The 25,461-nt window shown below is 42.5% G+C and overlaps 1 protein-coding gene across 3 annotated transcripts in view; it reads left to right on the forward strand.

Annotated features, from left to right (window-relative positions):
• The window catches only part of MAPRE2 (microtubule associated protein RP/EB family member 2), a 261,893-nt gene that overhangs the window by 97,210 nt on the left and 139,222 nt on the right, over nt 1-25,461 (forward strand). The window contains exon 1 of one of the 3 annotated variants that reach the window (XM_077492652.1): nt 5,917-6,409. The exons of the other annotated variants lie outside the window; for them this stretch is intronic. Coding sequence (XP_077348778.1) covers nt 6,291-6,409 — 119 coding nt within the window. The 5' untranslated portion in view covers nt 5,917-6,290. Of the gene's footprint in view, nt 1-5,916; nt 6,410-25,461 lie in introns of those variants that run through there. 3 annotated transcript variants of the gene reach the window in all.

Genomic DNA, 25,461 nt, shown 5'->3' on the forward strand with positions numbered 1-25,461 from the left:
ACAATGTTTATTTTTTGCGCTATAAACAAAAAAAGACCGTTAAGTTTGAAAAAAATATATATATTTTTTACTTTTTGCTATAATAAATGTCCAAAAAAAAAGTCTTTATCAGTTTAGGCCAATATATATTCTTCTACAGATTTTTGGTAAAGAAAATCGCAATAAGGTTTATATTTATTGATTGGTTTGTGCAAACCTTTATAGGGGATATATTTATGGCATTTTTATTGTAATTTTATTTTTACTAGTAATGACAGTGATAAGCGATTTTTAGCAGGACCGCATCATATCGGACACCTTTGACACTTTTTTTGGGTCCAGTGACAATATTACAGTGATCAGAGCTAAAAATAGCCACTGATCACTGTATAAATGACACTGACAGGGAAGGGGTTAAGACTAGGGGGCGATCAAGGGCTTAAGTGTTCCCTAGGGTGGTGTTTCTAATTGTGGGGGGGGGGGGGTGGACTGACTGGGAGAACACAGAGATCGCGGGCTTCGGTGTCGTGGGCCTGCTTAGTTGCTAAACAGACCAACGTACAGCTACAGCGATTCGCGCAGCCAAGCCAACCTGCCCCAGTATAATAGTGGCGGCTATTGAGCAAGCGGTTAAAGCATGTTATACAGCACAGTGCTTGTGCTGTGTAATTTGGCCCCCTGTAACACCTTAAATACCTGGCTGATCCTGCCTGGTTCTGTACTCCTCATGTAAACTGACCACGTTTTAGCATGGCTGCTGAGCTCTTACATCATGGTCAGTTTACATGCCTCCATCATCTGCAGTCCTGCTCTGTCCTTTCCCCCCTCCCCGCCTGTCTGCTCGTGTCAGTACCCACCCATCCCCTCCTGCTGCTGAAATAACATTTATTGTTTAATATAATCCTCGGTGTGTCGTTATGCTAGGTGCTCCTGTCTCTGTGTTTTATAAAAAATAAAAAATAAAGTCCTGTCTATACCTGATTTCAGAGTGGAGCTCACATGACCAGCAGGCTCTCCCCTCCTCTCATCCCGACTGATGTCAGTGGGGGAATCTCAGACCCTCCCGCTCTAACTGTCAGATTGACCGGTCATGTATGCCCTATGTGAACAAGGCCTTAGGCCTCTTTCACACAAGCAAACCGATCGGCTCTGCCTGTCTGTTTTTCAGTCAGGCCCAATCTGACCACCTATTCTCTATAGAGAGGCTAATTTAAATGGACAGCGAGAGCTTTGACAAAGCGCAGGCGCGAAATATGTCAGTTACAGCAACTTCCTAGTTTGCGGTCCACCAGGGTGTTGCAGGGTTCCGTCCCCCGGAGTCGTGCTGATGTCACTACGCATGCCAGGTCTCTGTAACATCCCGCATTCTCCATAGGTGACCTACACACCACGCTTCTCACAGCCTGACGCTGTTCAGGTGGATCATCCAGCCGAGGTCACTACATCATTGCGGTTAACGGGCACTTTCCCTGCTCCCCTTCAGATCTGCAGTGTCTAATTGTGGGTTAGCAGGAAGAGATTCACCTCTTATCCCCTCCGACCAGCTCCATAACACATCAGGATGATCGTGGTCTGCCAACAATTGGCTAAACCTTCCAGGTGCAGTTAACCCCTCCTCAACAAGATTCTTCAATGATAGTACTGTGTTTAATCGTTTTATCAACATACAGCTATATGTTTTTATCTTCTTTGCATCTCTGCATCAGTGTCTACAGTGTACAGTGTCTCACAAAAGTGAGTACACCCCTCACATTTTATCGCTGTCACTCACTTATACTGGTCACTGGAAGTTCAACATGGCACCTCATGGTAAAGAACACTGAGGATCTGATAAAAAGAATTGTTGCTCTACATAAAGATGGCCTAGGCTATAAGAAGATTTCCAAGACCCTGAAACTGTGCTGCAATGCGGTGGCTAAGACCCTACAGCAGTTTAACAAGACAGGTTCCATTCAGAACAGGCCTCGCCATGGTCAACCAAAGAAGTTGAGTGCACGTGCTCAACATCATATCCAGAGGTTGTGTTTGGATACTACCAGCATTGCTGCAGAGGTTGAAGGGGTGGGGTCAGCCTTTCAGTGCTCAGACCATATGCTGCACACTGCATGAAATTGGTCTGCATGGCTGTCGTCCCAGAAGGAAGCCCCTTCTAAAGATGATGCATAAAAAAGCCCGCAAACCTTTTTTCCCGAAGAAAAGCAGACTAAGCACATGGATTACTGGAACCATGTCCTGTGGTCTGAAGAGACCAAGATAAACTTATTTGGTTCAGATGGTTTAAAGCATGTGTGGCAGCAACCAGGTGAGGAGTACAAAGACAAGTGTGTCTTGCCTACAGTCAAGCACAGTGGTGGGGGTATCATGGTCTGGGGCTGCATGAGTGCTGCCGACACTGGGGAGCTACAGTTCATTGAGGGAACCATGAATGCCAACATGTACTGTGACATACTGAAGCAGAGCATGATCCCCTCCCTTTGGAAACTGAGTCACAGGGCAGTATTCCAACATGAGAACGACCCCAAACACACCTTCAAGACCACTTGCTAAAGAAGCTGAGGGTAAAGGTGATGGCCAAGCAGGTCTCCAGACCTAAACTCTATTGAGCATCTGTGGGGCATCCTCAAACGGAAGGTGGAGGAGCGCAAGGTCTCTAACATCCACCAGCTCCGTGATGTCGTCATGGAGGAGTGGAAGAGGACTCCAGTGGCAAGCTGTGAAGCTCTGGTCAACTCCATGCCCAAGAGGGTCAAGGCAGTGCTGGAAATAAATGGTAGCCACACAAAATATTGACACTTTGGGCCCAATTTGGACATTTTGGACATTTTCACTTAGGGATGTACTAATTTTTGTTGCCAGCAGTTTAGACATTAACCACATGCTTACTGGGCACTTAAACCCCCCTCCTGTCCAGACCAATTTTCAGCTTTCAGCACTGTCACACTTTGAATGACAATTGCGCGGTCATACAACACTGTACCCAAATTGAATGTTTATATTTTTTTCCCTACATATAGAGCTTTCTTTTGGTGGTAATTGATCACCTCTGCGGTTTTTATTTTTTGGAAAACAAAATTAAAAAGCCTGAATTAAAAAAAAATTTTTATTTTTTTTATTTTATAAAATTTTGCAAACAGGTAATTTTTCTCCTTCATTGACTAATGGGCACTGATAAGGCGGCACTGAGGTGGCACTGATGGGTGGCACAGAAGGGCATTGATAGGTGGCACTGGTGGGCACTGAGAAGTGGCACTGATAGCTGGCAGTGATGGGCACTGATGTGTGGCAATAATGGGCACTGATCGGCACTGGTAAGTTACACCGATAGGCAGCACTTCTAGGTGGCACTGATGAGGCACTGATAAGTGGCACTTGTGGGCATTGATAGGTGGCACTCGTGGGTATTGATAGGTGGCACTCTGGGCACTGGCAGGGGGTACTGATTGGCACAGATGAGGCAGATGTGCCTCCTTCCTCTTCGGGACCGATGTACCTTGCACATAAGCCGGTGACCGGCTGTCAGCGCGAGGAGAAAAAGAAAACAATTGCTGAGCTTTTGTTTACACACGTGATCAGCTGTCATTGGCTGACAGCTGTTCACGTGGTAAGGGGCCGGGACCAACCCCTTACTCAGATCTGTGATCACCCCAGTTTCGTCATGTGGCGGCCTCCCGGAAATTCAAGTCCGCGCTGTAGCCATCATTCGGCTATAGTGCGGACGCCAAGTGGTTAATGGCTGTGTGTTGAGTTATTTTGAGGAGACAGCAAATTTACACTGTTATACAAGCTGTACACTCACTACTTTACATTGTAGCAAAGTATCATTTCTTCAGTGTTGTCACATGAAAATATATAATAAAATATTTACAAAAAATTTGAGGATTGTACTCATTTTTGTGACATACTGTATATTGCTTGGAAGTCGCTGAAGTCACTGAAGTACAATAAAAACATTTTAGCGGTATATCCAATCCTAGGTGTAAGTGCCATTAAGTATACATACTTTGTCCTATACACCTGACTTTCACCCATAGAGCGCTGCTTATTTTTGTTTTTATGTTTTGCTTCTCATTTGTCCAGTGATTGGCAGCTGCACTGGGGGTCTGCTTTATTATTTTTAATACATCATCATTTGACTGCCTGTTCTGAGCTCTTCAGGAATTTGATGTTGCTTGATGTAAATGGACATGTGTCCGTTTACACCCGCCTGCATCCGATCCAGTCCACTAAAAACAAAGGGATGGGATCCCATTCCCCACCCATCTAGCAGATCGGATTGGATGGTATCTGCTGGAACTGGACAGATGGTGCGTTTCCATCCGACCACCCCATAGAGAACAGTGGGCTATTTCCGTGTCCGCTTTGCATCAGCGGAGCAGACACGGACCTATCATCTGCCTGCTCAGCGGGGAACAGCAGACAACCCCCGCTGAGCAGGCGGATCTGCTTGGCAGTCTGCTCCATGTGAAAGAGGTCTTATCAGGAATGGCCAGTCCATTAGGGGCGCCACCCATGTGCAGGGCGCCCGACGCGTATGTTAATATGAGGTTTTTTTTCCAAGCCACATGATTAAGGCTCTAATTGGCTTGAAAAAGGTTGGGCTCAAGGTGCAGAGCATTGCAAATCCCGAACCCACTAATTGGTGACGGTAGCGAATTAAGTGCATTGTTAAAGTTGACCAACACATGAAAACTGTCCAGATTATGCAGGCATTGATCTGGACACCCAGAAGAAGAACATTCCCGCTACTCAATTTTTTTGGAGCGATTTGAATGCCATTGTGCATGTCGCATAGGCTCAGCCCATTCACTTGAATAGGTTGCCCTACATGCCTTTGTCACCCCAAAAAAAGGTTCTTCTCCTTTTTGGGTGACGAGCTTCACATGATTTTGAAAGGTGCGGTTTGCCTTGATTTCCGCACGTTCCTGTTGTGCACCAATCACGACAGAAAAGCATTGCATTTGGGGTTCCATTATGGAATAATGGCACCCAAACGCATGTTGTGTTCCCCGTGATTCCAAATCGCGATATGTGAACGGGGCCTCGTGACGGGATGACGGCAAAGCTACACACTAGTTTGCAGATTAGCCAATCATTGCTTTTATTTTGGTATTCAAAACTTTTGTTTCAATGACTGTTCTTGCCTGTTTGGTACAAATGATTAATATAATATTATACAGGATTATTATAGCACCGACAGTTTGCGCAGCTCTCTGCAAATTAAATCCACAGGGCCCTAATGAAAGTTCTTTATTACAGTGCTTTTTGGGTCAACGCAATATTTTATTTATAATTACTTTCAACACTTACAGCTTCCTTTTTGAATTCCTAGTGTATCTGACATGTTAAATATTTAAGATGTCAGTTCTCTAAGGGCTGATTGTATGTTAATTAGGAAATCTATACCGTGAAGATACAGCGTGCATAATGTTAGCCTTTGTATCAATGATAAATGAAATCAATGATAAATGTGATGTAGGCATATTATATCTTTTTTCTGTTTTTGTTACAATTTGTTGTGAATGTGTTCTTCCTTTGCAGGGAGCTGTGTTGCTTTGGATGCTTTGCTGATTGGTGACTGTGTAATAGAATTGAGAATCCATCCATTTGTAGGGTGCTGTTCTGCTCAGATTTTTCGCACTTATTCGCTGCATGTAAACCAGTCCCAGCCCTGCTGCACATTGCTCAAGCATTGCTTGGTACTGAATAGATCTTTGTGTGCACAGCTGCATATCAAAGAGCTGAAAGGAAATGGACAGAGGAAAAGCTGTTCAGTAGGCTCGGCTGAGCTGCCTTTTTTTTTTTTTTTTCAGTGGTGCAGCAGAGAGGGAGGAGGAGGAAGAGTTGGAGGGGTGTGTAAAAAGATGGGAGGAAAGAAGGGGGGAGGCTGAGTTATCAGTAGCTGGGTGCTTTTTGCATGCCAGATGTAGCATTTTCCTCCAGTATTCCCCTCTGCCTTTTGCTAGTGTGTCTGTGTTATTATTGTTTTTGGATCTATTGGTATAATAACACTGCAAGCGCGTCTTCTGCGTATGCGAATTGAAGGGATCTGATGAGTTAGCTGGTTGCCATGGCGAGGGACCCAGTCATGTGACCAGGATGCTGCTTCAGGCTGTTTTGACGTCAAGCTGTAGACAGAGAGAGAGAGGGAGGAAGAGCGATCCGTGGCATAGCAGCAGCAGCAGAGTTTGTGCCTGCCTGGATCTCACTGGCTAACACCAAAGGCTGAAAATAACCTAGAAGATCCATTACCACTTCATTTTTCTCCTCTTGATTTATTGCATCCTTCTTCTCTCTTTACTGGGACAGCATCAATGCCGGGTCCGACCCAAACGCTGTCCCCAAATGGAGAAAACAACAACGACATCATTCATGACAACGGGAGCATCATTCCGTTTAGGAAGCACACTGTACGCGGGGAACGTTCCTACAGGTAATGATGGGGGGGATGGTGTACGCAAGGCCAAGGGGGATTGTTATTGCTGGCCATGTTTTCTCCACAATTTTTTTTTTTTTTACACCTTTAAAACATGCTTTTTTTTTTTTTTACATCAGCTTTCCGTTGTATGTGATGTGTGGCGTGTGTCCTTGCAGCAGCCAGAGATTTACCATTTCCACGCCATGCAGCGTGTAGCTTCCTCAGCAGAGCAGGGTTTAAATCTCCTCATCAGGCGTGTGCTAGATGTGGGTACCTTCATGTTACTGGAATGTTATGTAATTGGAAAGCAAGCGCTGCCTGCTTACGGTAACAAGAAAGGTGTTAGCGTAGAGCCCAGCAGCCTCTAGAAGTAGGCAGCTGTAATTTGCACCTTACTACATTCATGTGCACCGACAATTATATAACATTGCAGAGAAGCCATTTTTGAGGTCAGCGCGATGCCTTGAATCACAGATCCACCAACACGCCTGCTCTTAAATGGGTCGTCGTATGTATATGGACAGACCGGTTTATACAAATAAACCTTGGATTTATTTCCACTGATAATCTCAGCTTTGTGTGATTATTACTGTTGACATTAAATAATCCTGCTGGGTTTTGGATTTTTATTTTATTTGATGGCATTTGATGAGTCTTATGCTTACTGGCAGTGTGGAGCCATTTTTTTTTTTTTGCTTGATATAGTCGTTTGAAGAACGGAAGGAAATTAAAGCGGTCAGAAACCAGAGACAGCTTGTTCCTCATCAGATGCTCAGAGAAAAACACGAGAATCTTTTCTGAGCTAAGCTGTAGCCTGCAATGGTAAAGCAGCAGATTGATAGGGCTTTGTAAAGGTCTAGAGCTTCTTCATTGGTGGGGGCACTGATTGTAGAGGTCACAGGGTCATGGCTTTACTTAACCCCTTCTTACGGTGGACCTTTCAATTTATCATAGTAATGATGATTGCAAGACAGCTTTGGTTATTCCAGGGCACTGGTACATTTTCAGATCCAGTTCTGTCTATGCCGCTACCTCTCCATCATCGCCTATGTAGAAATGCTGCACATGATTGCGCGTTCTTTTTTATTTATTTAATTTTGCTGGCTTTTTGAATTCCTATTCACGGAAAATGAATTGCATTAGTGGCTCTGAGAGGGGAGATGGCCCTCACGGCCGTCTTGTTTTACTACATATTGTTTGGCTGGTGGTGAGGTTGTCACAGCAAGGTGAGCTCGCTAATGTGGTGTGGAATCTCTAAGGGGTTATAGAAGGCAAGCTTCCTTTAGCCTGCTGCAGGGTATGTTTTCATTAAATTTGCATTACCGTCTCTGATGGCATGGATGTACAGTAGCAATTAGCTGATTTACATCATCTATCATTGAATAGTGTATGCACAACTTAATACCGCCACTATAATTGGAATAATTTGTATGCAGTGCTTACTACAAAAACATGGGCTGGGCATTCTAACATGACAGATGCATAAGTGGCGGTTAATATCTTTTTCACATCTTCTTCCAATGTCTGCAGATTTTCTTTTTTCTGCATCTGCGTTTTAGCTTAAAAAAATAGGAAACCAGTTGTAGTGGGCCTTTGGGTACTTTGGGGTGGGCCTTTGGGTACTCTATGGTGGGCCTTTGGGTACAAAGGATGGAGAGGGAGGAGTGTCGCCAATCACAACCTGCCAGTGTTGAGTATCCTTTTCTAAGTGCAGGTTACAAAATGAAAGCTAGAGTCTGATTGGTTGCTATAGACAACTTCCACTTTCAGTTTCCTTTCTATCTTTTATATCTGCTCAACTGTAATTTGAACTTCATGGAAAACATCATATTAAAGTGGATCATTTAAAAGGCAGTTCCACAATACCTATAGCATATTAATACGTTGCTCTAAAATCTGTTTTGGTGTCAGTGTGTGATAACTAGGTCAGTTACTAGTCAAGGTATCTCAGCCACCTACAGCCTGTATGTGCTATGGGTGCCCAAAGATTTGCCAATAGCATTTTAAAGCTGGTATTGCACGTGTGTATATATTTGGATTTGTTCTACGTTTTAAAACTGTTTACATTGGGGGGGGGGGGGGGAGTTGATTTATTGAAGCACATAGGAGTTTGTAATAAATCATTCCACTTCAGGAACAGAGTTACCAGAAATGGTTTCTTTACAGCAGGATTACTGGTTATTTATAGAACTCTGCTAAACTGACTACATAATAAAACCCCAAGGTACTTACCTTTCTCTGGAGAAAAATGCTTTATTTACATTCCTCTTACACATTTATTACCAGTGCACTTCAGCATGTTATATCTGTCGGTGGGGGCAAGCAAGTGTCTTCCGTTAATGATAAAGTAGGATTGTCATAGAATACAAATTATCGTGATTTTTGGATATAGGAGATAAGTAATTTGCATATTAACACACAATCAACACTCAATTCAAAAATTGAAGATAATGAAACTATTGTTGGAGATCTTGGCTGTTAAATATAAAGTAATGTTTTTCCTTATTTGTAGTTTTCCTTTATAACTGCTTTTAAACACTTGATGATTAGTTATGATTACTCATACCTGTAGTTGACCAATGGCTATTGTTTTTTATTGTCTGCAAGGATAAACCATTAGAATGCTTAAAGTGGAAGTTCACCCTATAAACATTAAACAACCATATAACGCATGTACCTTAATTGTATACAGTACCCCCCCTCACATTTTTGTAAATATTTTATTATATCTTTTCATGGGACAACACTGAAGAAATGACACTTTGCTACAATGTTTTTATTATTATTATTATTATTCAGGATTTATATAGCGCCAGCAATTTACACAGCGCTAATGTAAAATTGATTGTACAGCTTGTATAACAGTGTACGGTACATTTGATGTCCCCTAAAAATAACCCAACACACAGCCATATTAATGTCTAAACCATTGGCAACAAAAGTGAGTACATCCCTAAGTGAAAATGTCCAAATTGGGCCCAAAGTGTCAATATTTTGTGTGGCCAACTTTATTTTCCAGCGTTGCCTTAACCCTCTTGGGCATGGAGTTCACCAGAGCTTCACAGATTTCCACTGGAGTCCTTTTCCACACCTCCATGACGACTTCACGGAGTTGGTGGATGTTAGAGACCTTGCGCTCCTCCACTTTCTGTTTTGAGGATGCCCCACAGATGCTCAATAGGGTTTAAGTCTGGAGAGATGCTTGGCCAGTCCATCACCTTTACCATCAGCTTCTTTAGCAAGGCAGTAGTCATCTCGGAGGTGTGTGTTGGGGTCGTTCTCATGTTGGAATTCTGCCTCGCTGAGCAAGTGCACTCAACTTCTTTGATCAACCATAGCGAGGCTTGTTCTGAGTGGAACCTGTCCCGTTAAACCGCTGTATGGTCTTGGCCACTGTGCACAGCTTAGTTCCAGGGTCCTGGCAATCTTCTTATAGCCTAGGCCATCTTTATGTAGAGCAACAATTCTTTTTTTTTTCAGATCCTCAGAGAGTTCTTTGCCATGACCAGTATGAGAGAGTGAGAGCGATAACACCGATTTTAACGCACCTGCTCCCCATTCACACCTGAGACCTTGTAACACCGACGAGTCACATGACACTGGGGAAGGAAAATGGCTAATTGGACCAAATTTTCACACTTTTGTTGCCAGCGGTTTAGACCTTAATGGCTGTGTGTTGAGTTATTTTGAGGGGACAGCAAATTTACACTGTTATACAAGCTGTATATTCACTACTTTACATTGTAGCAAAGTGTAATTTCTTCAGTGTTGTCACATGAAAAGATATAATAAAATATTTACAAAAATGTGAGGGGTGTACTCACTTTTGTGAGATACTCTAGCTCCATTTATCCATTACTTATACAGATGTAAGCCTTGGGCATACAAGCACTTTGTTCTTGTATCTCCTGGTCTTAAATATAAAAATACAAACAAGTACAAGTTTGACCCTGAAATAATGATGGCCTTAGAGTGAAAGTTCACTAAATGCATAGTTCTACGTTCGAATTCTGTCCAGTTGTCCAACAATCATTACTGAAGACTGCTGACCATTAAGCCTGGGTTCACACTAGAACATGGTGAATTTGCTGCAGATTTGGCACCTACTCTAAATCGCAACCCAAACCGATTGTGGAGTGTGTGTTAAGTCAACGACACCCCGTAATCGGTTTACAAAACCGATCATGATTTGCAGAATCCAATCGCAAGGGTGTGAGCACTCTCCAGTTTGAACCCCCGTTCACGTTGGCGTGATTTGACATGCGATTTGACAGGTCAAATCTGAGCCTATTGCTGGCAATAGGAGCATCCCAATAGATGCAATGCACCGATTTTTCAAAAGTAGTTTCTGCAGTACTTTTGCAACTTCTGTAGCGACTTTCAGTAAACATCTGATCTGTGCATGAACCTGAAGCTAAACTCCGCTTCTGAGCCCATTTTTTTGCGTTCCAAAAAAGCCTCTAAACTCAACTGTCTAGAAACTATTGTAAACGACCCTGTGTACATGTACTGATAAGATAACAGAGTTCAGGAGCGGTTGAAATAAATGCCCAACTGCTCCTAAACCTCTGTTTAGCAGCAGTGTACATGAGGCCTAAGTGTGAGAATGCATAGTTTACCCATGTGATACTGGTTTTCCATCATGGCAGGCCTTGGACGTGTGTTATGGCATGAGGTTAGATCATTTAAAAGATTATGCAAGCTGTGGCTATCTAAAAAAAAAACTAGGAAAGTTTAAATTATTTTTTGCTCTATATACAAAAATAAAACTTGCCAAGGGCCTCTTCCTGACAACCCTGGCCGTTGGTTGTCGGGGTCTGCGGGCGGGGGGGCTTATCGGAATCCGGGAGCCCCCTTTAATAAGGGGGCCCCCGGATACCAGCCCCCCACCCTATGTGAATGAGTATGGGGTACAATGTACCCCTACCCATTCACCTGTAAAATAAAGTACAAAAAAAACACAACACACAAGATAAAATAGTTTATTGCACAGCTCCGGGGGTCTTCCGTCTTCGGGGGTCTTCTCGCCGGACTCCTCCGCTATCTTCTTCTAGCTCTTTTACTAGCGGAGGAGCCTGGCTTTCTTCCTCGCCGCCGCCCTCTTCTTCCGACTTCGGGGGTCTTGTCCCCCTCTTCGCTTCTTCTGCCGGGCCACCGCGCCTTCTTATAGCTCTTTTACAGGCGGTGGCCCGGTCTTCTGTCGCCGTCGCCGCCGCTTTTATGGAGTTTATGGAGCTAGTGATGTCACTTGGTCTCTTGTGCTTCTGTCTGCAATTCTGACAATTCAAGGTTGGTGCGAGTTGCTGACAGGGTGCTGTATATAGGAACTGAAGGAACTGAAATCTGATAAATGTAATGGCCTGGGCCAACGATGAGGATTGGAGGAGGAAAAGGCTAGATGATGGATGTCCTCCAGCCATAAAATGAGGTAGCCTCTATCGGACTTTCTGCAAGTTCGAATGCACACAGTGAGAAGCTCATAGTGTTCAGTGAAATTAGAGTAAGGAATACAGGACAGATGCCTGTTCAACGATGCAAGACTTAGCCCCTGTTCACTTGCATAGACTCCTGTTGTATGAAGTTGCAAGCCGCGATAAATTTGGCAGTGCACTGCAAATTCACACTGATGTGTGGCTTTGAAATCGTAGTGAAGTAGCGAAAGCATGACATCACAAGGCCCTGGTTCAGGCTCCAAAAAGCTCCCAACCATATGGTCAGGACCCACCCAGATGCCCAGACCTGCAGCTGGCTCAGCCTCTCAGCAAGTCGCTGGACGACTAAGCCAGCCACTCCCGCCCCCTCCACAGCCCAGCGCTCCAGTGAGCGCTGGAGGGGCAGAGCAGAGAGCCAATGACTGACATTCACCACCTCTCTGCAGCCTTAAAGACCAACATTTGAATAATCAGCTGTGTTTGATCACTCAGTTCTCAGTCGCTTTCCAGAAGCATTAGACATCTAGCTTAGAGGTGATATCTTGCCTCCTCACCACCTAGGTTAACCATTTAAAGTCTGCAGCACCATAGTGCATGCTGCATTAAATGCTGTTACAAAGGGGTTGTGGCACAGTTACTTGCACTTTTCACTGGCAATGTTAACGTGCTCGACATTTAGGAAGGATAGTGGCATAAAACTGCAGCTAAACCACCTGTTTTTACTGCCCCTCAGCCACCCATGTAAACAAGGAGTAACAGTTTATGTTATATACTGCGCAGATTGGTGATTATCTTGTCCTAATGGATGGCCTTAGTGGCACATTTATTACCTTTGGGAAGCCTTTTATCTCTGCAGTGGTTGTGCCGTGAGGAGTAATAAAACTGTTGCTAAGATTGCTCTGAAAAAGCAAAACGTAATAAATCCCAGTGCATTTTGTACGGTACGGCTATAGTCCTACCTTTTTAGATGCATATAGGCTTGTTTATAAAAGCAACCAACTGAAATTCATCCATATATTCCTAACCTAAAACCTGGACTGATGGTGATCAGCAAGAAATGCGTTTTAGCGCGTAATTGTTTCATTTAAATTAGATCTTTACAGACACACCAAATTCCGACCGTCAAGAACGCGGTGGTGTACAACACATTTGACTAGAAAAAGGAAGTTCAATAGCCAGTAGCCAATAGCCTCCGTCTCGTACTTGCTTCAGAGCATGCGTCGTTTTTGGTACGTCAGAACAGCATACAGACGAGCGGTTTTCCCGATAGGAATTGGTTCAGTCGGAAAAATATAGAACATGTTCTCTTTCTAGGTTCGTCAGATTTTTCAATGTAAAAAGCCAAATGAGCATACACACGATTGGAATATACGATGAAAAGCTTCCATCGGACTTCTTCTGTCTGAAATTCCGACCGTGTGTATGGGGCATTAGCCATAATGTAATTTTGGTGTGGTGTACCTGTGCCATGTTTACTGTGGCCAGAACATGGTGAAAAAAAAAAAAAATCTGCAGGTTTATAGAGCACAGCCATGTGTTTTACAAATGGGAATTGTCAGATAACAAGTGTGGTCACATGACCTATCAAAGTCATGTGATTTTCCTCTTCTCTAATCATGAAGTTCTCTCTGCAGCAGAGAGTTCCATTGGACAAGTCTGTGTATGATCAGAAACAATAAACAACAAAGGAAAAGCTTTTGTCGTATTTTCATACGAATTTGCGTTCATTGGTTCCGATTTGCTGTGAAACAACATAAAAAATCGCACGATCGTTCGCCTGATTTTCTTATAGTGTGTACCCTACTTTACTCACATTCCTACACATACTAAGGCCAGTTTAGGCAGGAGTCAAGTAACCTACCAGCATGTCTTGGGAGTGTAGGAGGAAACTGGAGTACCCTGAGGAAACCCACGCAGGCACAGGGAGAACATGCAAACTCCAGGCAGGTGTCATGGTTAGGATTCGAATCGATGACCATAGTGCTAGGCAGAAGTGCTAACCACTTGTGCTGCCCAATGTTTTTCTGTGACCACCTATTACTAGAATTTGTTGTATGGTATATGCGTTTCAGCCATTATATGAATTCATGCCAATCCTAACAAAAAACAATGCTTTATGACATTTTATTTTCCTGAAATACTAATTTTCACCCATGCAGTAAATTTCTGCAGGTCAACATGGTGTATAAAGGCTAGTTTTAAAACTGTGCAGAGGGTGAAGTTATTTCTGTACATCTTGCGGCCATCTTGTCGGCCGTAAAGTCTGCATGAATGGCATGTATCTTGCTGGCTAGACAGCTTAATATACAAATATCATAGTGAAATGATGCTAGACACACCAAGGATTTTTATGTGCATATTTGCTTTTCCAGATCTTGGCAGAGAGTGCAGATGTTTGCTTGTTCTCTTCTTTTTCTGCCAAGCACTGAAGCATAGTAGGCACGCTTGATTTATTATAGTAAATAAGCAGTAAGTGTAGGTTGGGACGCTTTTATTACCTGAGGAACCTGCACTGGGTTTAAGCATCTCTTTAACAAGTCACATGTACTAGTCCTATGATATGGGAGATACATTAAAAGAAAGGGAATAAAGAAAATGGTCTGTGCTACATTGGCAATAAGGGCATTGCACCTATTTCCTAGCCTGCAGTAGATGAGTAAATATGACGGGTTTGCCTTGGGCAGTAAACTGATAACTCTTTATAAGTCAGCCTAAGGCTGGCCACACATTACACAATTTTCTTGTACAATTTTTCTTTAGATTTACCAAAACTATATACTGTAATATGAGGACAAACCTAAACATTCTAAATTTTTATGCAATCAGGCAGGCCCTTGCACTACATAGTTGAAGGTAAATCTAAAGAAAATTGAATAAGAAAATTGTATAATGTATGGCCAACTTAAGTGCTGTGTTTTAAAAGCATAATCGGATTAAAATGATATAAGAAACAGGTCATAGTATCAGGCCAACAAGGAAAGTATGAACAATTTCATCCCTTATACCAGGGATATGCAATTAGCAGACCTCCAACTGTTGCAAAACTACAAGTCCCATCATGCCTCTGCCTCTGGGTGTCATGCTTGTGGCTGTCAGAGTCTTGCTATGCCTCATGGGACTTGTAGTTCTGCAACAGCTGGAGGTCCGCTAAGTCCGCTAAATCCCTGCCGTATACCATCATCTGATAGGACAGTACATTTAAAGAATATGTAAACCCAATTGCTTTAAACAATGGACATGTAAACATTCTTACAGAACAGGGACATCAAGCAGGACAGAATTACAGGTATTTTGGAATGTAAAATAATTTCTATATACTGTATGTGTTTAAAATGTATTTAACCACTTCAGCCCCAGAAGAATTGGCTGCTCAATGACCAGGCCATTTTTGCGATACTCACTGCATCGCTTTAACTGACAAATGCGCTGCTGCCACAGGCGTCTTAACCGATTCCCGACCGCCTCACGCAGATATACTGCGGCAGAAGGGCACGTACAGGCAGATTAGCATACCTGTACGTTGCCCTTTAAGAGACAGCTTGCGGGTGCGTGCACCTGCTGGGAGCTCCATGACTGTGATCACGGGTCCTGTGGACTCGATGTCCGCGGACATACCCGCGATCGCCTCACAGTGAGGAAAAACAGGGAGATGCTAATGTAAACAAACATCTCCCCATTCTGCCTAGTGACAGTGTCACTGATCAGCACTCCCTGTAATCCGGAGCGGTGATCAGTGACGTATCACTCACAGTCCCCCCCCCCCCCCCACAGTTGGAATCACTCCCTAGGACACACCTAACCCCTACAGTACCACCTAGTGATTAACCCCTTCACTGCCAGTGACATTTTTAAAGTACTTAATGCAATTTTTTAGCATTGATTGCTGCATTAATGCCAATGGTCCCAAAAATGTGTCAAAATCGTCTGATGTGTCTGTATCGGCCTAAACGGAGGAAAATACATTTTTTTAAATATATTTTTTAGGGATATTTATTATAGCAAAAAGTAAAAAATAATGCGTTTTTTGACGCCATTTTTTTGTTTATAGCGCAAAAAATAAAAACCGCAGGAGTGATCAAATACCACCAAGAGAAAGCTCTATTTGTGGGTGAAAAAAGGGCTCAATTTTCAGTTAAAGCAACGCAGTGCCGAATCGCATAAAGTGCTCTGGTCAGGAAGGGGGTAAATTCTTCTGGGGCTGAAATGGTTAAAGAGCCGATGTACAGCTATAACTGTGGCAGCTGGTCCAGAAGAGGTTAAAGAATGTTACCCCAACATTTCATATTCCTGATGTGTGCCTGCTGTACCATGTACTTGTATTAAAAAGTATCCTACTCCTATTTGTATTGCATCCTTTGTATATAATACCTGTTCCTGCCAGTCGCTCTGCTTTGCTAACATAAACTGACTATGCTAGGTAGGAGAGTACAGTGTGGTCAGTTCTCTAGGTGTACAAAAAAGTGGCAGCCATTCCAATCTATAATCTAGCTGTGCTGCTCTCCTCCAATGATCAGACTTGTCCTGACACTGCTCTACACCCCCCTGCACAGCCATTCACTGTGAAGACCAATGTCCCCCCCCCAAGCTCTCTGAGCTACTTATACATCTCATTTACAAAGTTGCAATATACATGTAAAGATGTGTGTGTGTGTGTGTGTGTGTGTGTATATATATATATATATATATATATATATATATATATATATATATATTGTATATGTATGTATATATATATATATATATATATATATATATATATATATATATATATATATATATATATATATATATATATATATAATGTATACTGGGCCCTTTCACACAGCTGTGTACAGCAAAGCAAATATTCTGCTGAGTATAACGGCATAAGCAAAAAAAGGTGCAACTGTGTCTGGGGCCTCAATTCCGGCTGTATTTTACACTGTACTCATGTAAACGTTTCTGCTAACGTTACATGTGTCCAGCAGGCAGCCAACAGGGACCCTGTTGGCCGCTGCCGCTGCTTCTGTCTGACATGTCAGTATCGGCACATACTGTAAGCTACTCATTCAGAGACGGTGTGTAATCAGTGGTGCAAGTGATACTGAATATATATTGTTGGTATAGACATGTCAGACAGAAGCAAAGTCCGTAGCCAGTGGGGTCTCTGTATTGCTGGGTGCATGTTACCGATCAAAAACCTTAAAGTGGTTGTATACTCAAATTTTTAACTTTTACCTACAGGAAAGCCTATAATAAAGCTTACCTGTAGGTAAAAAAAATATCTCCTAAACCGTACAGGTTCCCCTCAGTATGCACCGCTGACTGCAGCGGCGCATGCGCACAAGGGGATTCTCGGCCTGAAAATCCGGCAGTGGTCGGCCGGCCGGAGCTGCAATACCCGGAAGAAACGCTGAGGGAGCATGTCGGCTCCCTCGGCGTGGATCGTGCCAGATGTCGGGGCCTCGTTCTAAGGTAAGTATTTCATAATGAGCTAGTATGCGGTGCATACTAGCTCATTTTGCCTTTTGCTTTGCAGGTTTACTACCGCTTTAAATGCTTACAGGAGATATGCTTGATCTTTCTACCAGCAAGATCCTGCGTATTAAATGGATGTATTTTGGATACGTCCATGTGAATAAGCCATAACTCTTCTATTTTCCTGTATAAATATATTATACTTTGAAGAAGTGTGAAAATCTAAGTTGTGTTGGTCTGCAGAAGACTTGTTTTACCATCGGATACAAAATGTTAATTGTGCCATGTAGTGCATCTTGCAGGTCATTGCAAAGCCATATTGTCTGGTTTGTATTATTCTGCGTACGCAAGACTGGACTTTTCTGGCATGCTAGGTCCGACAGTCACCACGACGGACTTTCGGTGGAGTTCTGACTGACTTTCCGAACGAACGGACTTGGCCACACACGAATGGACTAAGTCCGTTCGAAATTTCATTTGTTTTGAATGTGATGACGTAAACGGGACTAAACGAGGAAGTTCAATAGCCAGTAGCCAATGGCTGCCCTTGCATCGTATTTGGTCTGTCAGACTAGCACACAGACGAATGGTTTTCCCGATTTTTATTTTTTATTTTTTTTTGTCTGTTGGAATTGAGTCCGTCAGAATAGATTTGAAACATGTTTTATTTCTAGGTCCGTCTGATTAAAAACATTTTTTTGAAAAAGGATCGGACTAGCCCACACACGATCAGATTGTCTGACAGAATCGTACCTAGTCTGCCGGAAAGTCCGGTCATATGTAAGATGACAGATTGAACGCCCAAAGAGTTGTCTTAATGACTGTGCTGGATTAATGCCTTAATAATAATCCAATAATCAATGCAAGGATTGTGTTGTAAGGTCTACCTGCACATATTCCGTACGTTTTGTATGCAATCATATTGTAACTTATTCCTTCCCAGGGAAAAAACATCTCCATTCAGTTGTCCTCTTGGTAGTGTTATGGGCAATTAGCCCAGTATCACAGCCTGCAAAGATCAAAAATATCACTTGATGGGGTGATTATTGGGTGTATAGGTAAATGTGGTTGTGATAAGACTGAAGGAAACCTCCTATCTATTCTAGATGGCCTTCATGACACAAGAGATGTAAGAGGTATTCCTACAGTGCTCCAATGAACAGACTTACACAACTGGATTACCTTTCTATGTTGTATTTATCAATTCTGGTCACAGAACATATAGTCATATGTGTTATTTCTTTAAACTGGTTAAAAATAAATTTAGGATGTACGAATTAATTCAGAGCTATGATCATTTTGAATTTCTTATGCCACGTACACACAATCGAATTGTCCAGCGTACTTAGTCCGGCAAACAATCCGGCGGATAGTCCGGCGGACTTTCTACCAAACGGACTTGGCCACACACGGACTCACAGAAAGTCTGGCAATTGCTAGCGCGATGACGTACAGCACGTACGACGGGACTAGAAAAAGGAAGTTCAATAGCCAGTAGCCAATAGCTTCCTTTTCGTACTTCTGAGCATGCGTCATTCTTAGTCCGCCGGACTAACATACTCACAAACGTATTGTCCGCTGAAACCCAAGTCCGGCAGAAAGATTGGGCTGCAAAACTACTTTCTAAGTCTGCCAGACTTTACGCTGAAAAAGTCCGCTGAAGCCCACACACGATCGGATTGTCCGGTGAAATGCGGTCCGGTGGACTAAGTACGCCGGCCAATTTAATCGTGTGTACGCGGCATTAGAGCTACCTGGAGCTTAGGTTTGATCAGTTGCCAGTCATTCATCTTCTCTTTTCTATCCATGTTGTATTTATCAATTTCTGGTTACAGAACAAATAGTCATATTGTAATTTCTTTAAACTGGTTAAAAATACATTTGATGAATAAATATATACAAAGCTACGAAAATGTTATATTTCTTATAGCTACTTGGAGCTTGGGTTTAATCAGTCGCCAATCACCCATAGCTGATATATCTGTGGAATTGGCTTTGAAGTATTCTGGTTTAATTTCTTTAAGGTTACATTTTTACTTCTTTTGCACTGCACTTTACCATACATTAGACCACGTTGGCTGCCTTGTTCACAGCAGTGGTCCTGATCACACCATTTACTTACCTTCTCTCTCATGTCTCCATGGCCCTGCCACATCAAAAGGAGCATTTCTTTTAACGGCTCATACAACAAACTAAGGTTAGCTGATGAAACCTTGAGAATAGCCTGGCCTCAGCGGTAATTGACACCCTATACCTGGCTCTGTAGTATATTTCTCTTTTTAAATATCCAGTTACTAGACCATCCTCTACATGCTGCTCAGCGTTCCAGGATATTACCTACTCGCTGCCGACCAAGTTAATGATTTGCAAGCGAGAGCCGGAATCTACAGTTTAAACAAGGTGTTGACCCTGTTGAAATCTGCTCAATTGCTGGAACAAAAGAGAACTATTTCCATCTTTATTTTCTAAGTAGGGAACAAGAAACACATGCTTCTAGAAAGTATTTTTATTGCATCCAATTAAATGAGATCAGAAGAAATTTTGAAAAATATCTTTCTATGCAAAGAGACAGAAGCCAAAGCTTACTTTGATTGGTTACTTTGTATCTCGCCACATATGCGATTGGTCTGTTTCGAGTAGAGCGATTTTTCTTTGATAGACAGAGTTAAACATGTTTATGTAATTCTTTTAATAGCAGAGTGTGCTTGTTGTATATAGCGTATGCAGCCACAAATGTGACCTGTAGAATAGAAATGGTAAACATCTGCTATCCATTTTGTGCTGTAACACTCGCACACATGCATGCTTGTTCTGTGCTGCTTTGTGAAAAGGGTGGACAGGGACTGCTCATACAAAGGGTCCCTTCCTGCACATAAATGATCCCGTTTCCTTGACTGCTAAATCTTTAAAATGTGAATTGATACACAAATAAACCCAGAGGCCCTCAAGGGAATATTACATAGCTACAAATACACTTCCAATTCCAGCCTAACATATTTCTTTCATGTTAAAGGATGCAGTGGGAACAGAGTGTAAATCGCACTGTCCTAAATAAATATTATCTATTCGGTCCAGCCAAAAAATATGCAGCACTATTTAATTCTCTATTGTTAGCATCTGCTTCTTTATGCTAAGACCAAAAAGTAGTAACACCTATGAAAAAAAAAATGTTTTCTGTAAAATCTTTTTTTCTGTTGGATGTGCTGTCATACATTGGCTAAAATATATTATTTTGTGTTTTCTGTTATTTTTTTTCCAATCCATTATCCATTATTAAAATAATTGACAAGCCTGCTTCAATCTGTTTTTCAATCAGTTTTTCTGTATTAAATAAGTAGGCACATCTGGCAATTTTTTAATCCCCTGAACCTGAGATTTAGCCCAAGGGTACAGAGGTTGTTAGGTGAAGTTGTTATTATTATTATTATTATTATACATGATGTATATAGTGCTAATAGTTTGCACAGCATTTGACAATCTAAAAGAAGGCCGTACAGTTACAATAGAAGAGGGTTAAGCCTAGTACACATGGGCTGAATGTCAGCCAGCATCAGCTGGTTTAATAGAAACCAGCGGACATATTCAGGCCATGTGTATGGCAGCCGATCCAACAGAAGCAGACCATTTGGCCTGCTCCTGTCGAAGGCTCATGACCGAGCCTTCGACAGGAGTCCCTATAGGCGGAGAGTCCTGAACGGAGTGTTATGGCATGGGGGCCACCCCCCTGTCAGAACACAATACAACAGCATTGGAGATCACTGTACTAACATCGGGTTGTTAGTACAGTGGCTTCTACCTGAGCCTTCAATTTGTTTTTTTTAATGCGTTCAACCCGCTGGATTGATAGAAATAAACCGTGTGTGTATCAGGCTTTAGGAGGACCCTGTTTGTAAGAGTTAACAATCGAATAGATTATATGCAAAATTAAAGTGGAACTGTACTCACTTCGGCTCCAGCGATATGGTGTCCCGGAGCTCTTTGCCCGGCCACTGACCTCTTCGGGTGACCTGCTTTATGGTCTCGATTGCTGGCCCCTTTCATTGGCTGGGCAGGGATTGCCTAATTTGTACAGCGAGCTGTTCATCTGTGGCTCACTGTACAAGGGAGGACAGGCAGGTAGATAGGTAACTTTAATGAAGAAGAGACAAAGCATATCTCTTCTGTATTAAAATTCCTGCCTGTTCACGTTTGTTTTTAGGCCTAAAGTTATACTTTAAGGTGATGGTCAACAGAACAATGGCCAGGCCCTACCCAGTATTCTCTATGGGGCATCAGAAAAGGAATGCCATTCCTCTCAGTACTTTGTAGCTAACTAATAGGCAGTGCATTCAGTGCACTGTCTAATGCCCTGAGCCAGAAGTGATTAATTGTATTGAACCCATTCTCCATCAACACCCCTCCTTTTTGCACTGCAGTCTGAACCCCTATTTTGAATGTTGGCTATTTAAGTCAGTACTCCAATTGTAGACCAGAGACTGAAGCCAGTGAGCCATATTTCCAGAAATCATGTTGATTAGCCATAGACCCTGGCCAGAAGCCATCAAGTTTCTCTATCTCTGATAATAAGGCTCTGAGAGATGATAGTTCTGTTGGATGTGATAGTCGAAGCGTGGCAGTTCATTATTGTATTTGTGAAAAATAAAGAGAGGCAAGCAGGAATGTAGACTAAAGACCCACATTCAGACTTTTGCTATTCAGGTCAGTAGTCCATTGAAGGCATTTATACAAAGGAAACCACAGTAGGATTTACAGGTTGCTTGAGTTATACTCAAATTTACTTGGGAAATGCAATCTTCTTTTATTAACATAATCCGCTATCCAAGGGATTCTAGGGTATCTCAAAATTGATAAACCAATTTTAACAGACAGTTAAACTTTTCAATATCTCAGAACAAGGTAGGATCCCTTCTGTTTTGGCTTCCTGACATTATGGTTTAGTTTTTTTTTTTGTTTGTTTTTTATTATTTATTTAACAATAGTAAAACCTGCTAACCAAAATGCTGCGGCTAATGTCAGCTTAGGCTGTCACCACTTAGCAGGAGAATACACCGGCTCACAATAGGCATAGGCGATAAGTTAATCCTGGATTCAGCAATGATTTGGTGAGTCCCATATCTTCAAGCCTTTCAACTGATGTATGAATAGCTACTGAATCTGAGCATTCTCATGGATAATTGATTAGTAAACTGAAGATTGTGCTGGTTTCAGCAGGTTTTTAGTCATTTGTGAGGTGCGCCAATACCAAAAAATGTGATCAAAGAACTGAAATTTAATTAAAAAATGTTTAATAATTTTACATAAAGTGGATGAGAATAACCGGTGACAAGCTTTTACGGCTTTGTGTGCTTGATGGAGAGAGATTTTTTTTTTCTCTTTTTCACCAGGACAGGGGGAAAAAATCTATACAGATATAAAAAAAAGGTTTTGGCTCGAGTTCTCCTTAATAAATCTAGCCATAGCAAATACATGTACAGATTTCCATTTTCTGTTTGTCTTCTTTGACTTGACATGCACACCTAATGTGGGTTTGTTAGATGCTCCTCGATAGAACTTTTAATTGAAAATTTTAGGGTTCTCAATTGACTGCTCTATCATGATAACATTTAGCCGACTTTTTCGTTTTCTACACCTCCATATTGCCCCATCATTGGGATGCAATATTTTAATTACCACCTTCTCCCTGCATGTAAATTAACAAATAATAATAATAATATGCAATTCTAAATTTTATAGAAAGGGGCACTATACCAGCCTCTATAGTCGGTTTTTAATTTGGAATACCTGCCAGACCTGTCTAAGAACCATATGCACTGAGTGTTCTTTCTTCCCTTTCATTCAGAGCCCTCACCAGTCATCACCTATTCATCCTCTCTTGTTCTAGCACATAATGTACCCTTCCCCCCTCTCAAGGCTTCTTTTCTGATCTCCTGCGGTCACTATTATTGCCTTCCCCCTCTCATTATGTCATTGTATGGCAGCTGGATTCAGTTCTTGAGTGATTTAGTTCATTAAACTGGCCATACACTATAGATTTTGGCCAGTTTCTGATGAACCAGTCGAAATTTTCTATGTGGGTGGTTCTTTCGGCCCCCTCCTGCCTTCAATGGAAAAGTTAAAGTAACAGGACAGAATTTTTTTGCCAAATGGAGGCTGCAAACAATCAGATGCAGCTTCTGTTTGGGTATTCAAAAAGCTGCTTGGGTTAGCTAAATTATTATTATTATTATTATTCAGGTTTTATATAGCGCCAACAGTTTGCGCAGCGCTTTACAACATGAGGGCAGACATTACAGCTACATTACAATTTGGTACAAGAGGAATCAGAGGGCCCTGCTTACAATCTAAACACTAAGCACAGAAGAAGAATTTTCCATCTGCCCTGTATAGCATTGATGGAGAAACCTATTTGATTTTTTTGGGCTGAACAAGTGCATAGCCAGCTTTAGGTTCTTGGTTGAATTATGTATATGCGGTAGGGTACAGTTCATAACGAACTGGCAAGAGTGATAAATGTCCATTCTGAATCAATAGGTAAAAGGTTACTGGTATTCTGAAACCTTGTGGGTGCTTAATATGAAAGTCAGCGATAACACCCCAGATCATTATAGGGCTTCAACCATCAGTCCTGATCGCGAGGTCCAACACAACCACACAGAATAACCAGCATCACTCCTAGCATGTACATGGAATGAGCACCAGATTATAATAAAATTATTTTCTTATGGCAGATGCTGTATGCGCGTGTCAGAAATCCTCATGAACAAACCTCTCAATTCGCAGCTGTGGATTTACCTTCAAAAAACACACAAATGTGGCTGTGCTGTCCTGTGATGTACAGATTTGATGGTGTATTTGTAGTTTCTCACTCCTGACCAGCAGACCCTTCCTCCTATGTTCCACCAGGCAAACAATACACCTAGGCTACAAAATAGCATAAGACAGGCTGCACACCAGATTAAGAGAGAAGTCCAGCCTGAGCTTTTTAGGCTGGGCTTCTTCTAAGAGTCACAGGAGTGCACTTAGTTTTGCACTCCTGTGACCTGTTTTCAGTGGAGAGCCGTCTGAGGTCCGCATTCTGCTGGCGTCACTGAAATCAGTCGAAGCAGCGCGTCATCCTAACTTCGGAAGTCTGGATCCGCCAGCTGCCTGGACTGATGGCAGTCTCAGCCTCTCAGTGAAAGAGGTGCTGAGATAGCCACTCCCGGCCCCTCCACAGCGCAGCGATCCAATGAGCATAGAGGAGCAGTCAGCAGCTCTCCGCTCAGGGAGGTGAGAGAACTGAGCCATAAGCGATGTTCGGTGGCTTGGTTCTCAATGAAGAGATGGCAGGGGGACAGATACAGCATTGGTCTGATGCTGCATCCACCTAGGTAAGTATGAATACCAAAAAAACAACTTTGAAGTGACTTTGAGACTATTACACTCTCTGGCATTGAAGTCATGTCAAATTAGTGCAGGAACCTTTTCTGAAGTAGCAGTGACTTCAGTAGTGTCAATTGAAACAGCCCTCATAGAGATGCATGGCATTTCACATGTCCTGCAACTTGGGGACGCACAAGTGTGAAAGGAGCCTTAAAGTATAATAGAAGGCAAAACGTTTTTTTCTTTTTTGGACAGGGTGGCGATAGATTGGAACAGCTTTTCGAAATTGTGTTTGCCGTCTGTATCCAATTAGGGAGATTCACCCTCTCTATTTGTCCCGTCTTCTGTTATCATCAAAAGCGAAAGTAAAATAAATTTCCAAACGTAAATTTGTCCCCAGAACAGTAATAAGGGGGAAATTTTCCAAATGGGTGACTTGCAAGGCCTCAATGGATTCCCTTAATTTGCAGGGATTTCCTCTCATTTCCTGTTGGATAGCGAAAAAAAATAAAACTGACGGGTTATAATCCTCCCTTACTCTATCCAAAAATGTTGTCTATAGTTCTTCTTTAACCACTTGAGACCCGCGCTATAGCCGAATGACGGCTACAGCGCGGACCTCCTTTGCCGGGACTACGTCTATTGACGTCGTCCCGTGCACGAGCGGCCTGCATGCCCCCTGAGGGGCGCGCGTGGCGCGCTCTGTGATCGGCGAGTCTATGAGACTCGCCTGATCACCGATCCGAGCAAGGGGTCGATCCCGACCCCTTATCACGTGATCAGCTGTCAGCCAATGACAGCTGATCATGTGATACA

Source organism: Lithobates pipiens, unplaced genomic scaffold (assembly GCF_037356315.1).
Source record: "Lithobates pipiens isolate NorthernLeopardFrog02 unplaced genomic scaffold, aLitPip1_a1.2 Scaffold_19, whole genome shotgun sequence".
NCBI lineage: Eukaryota > Metazoa > Chordata > Amphibia > Anura > Ranidae > Lithobates > Lithobates pipiens.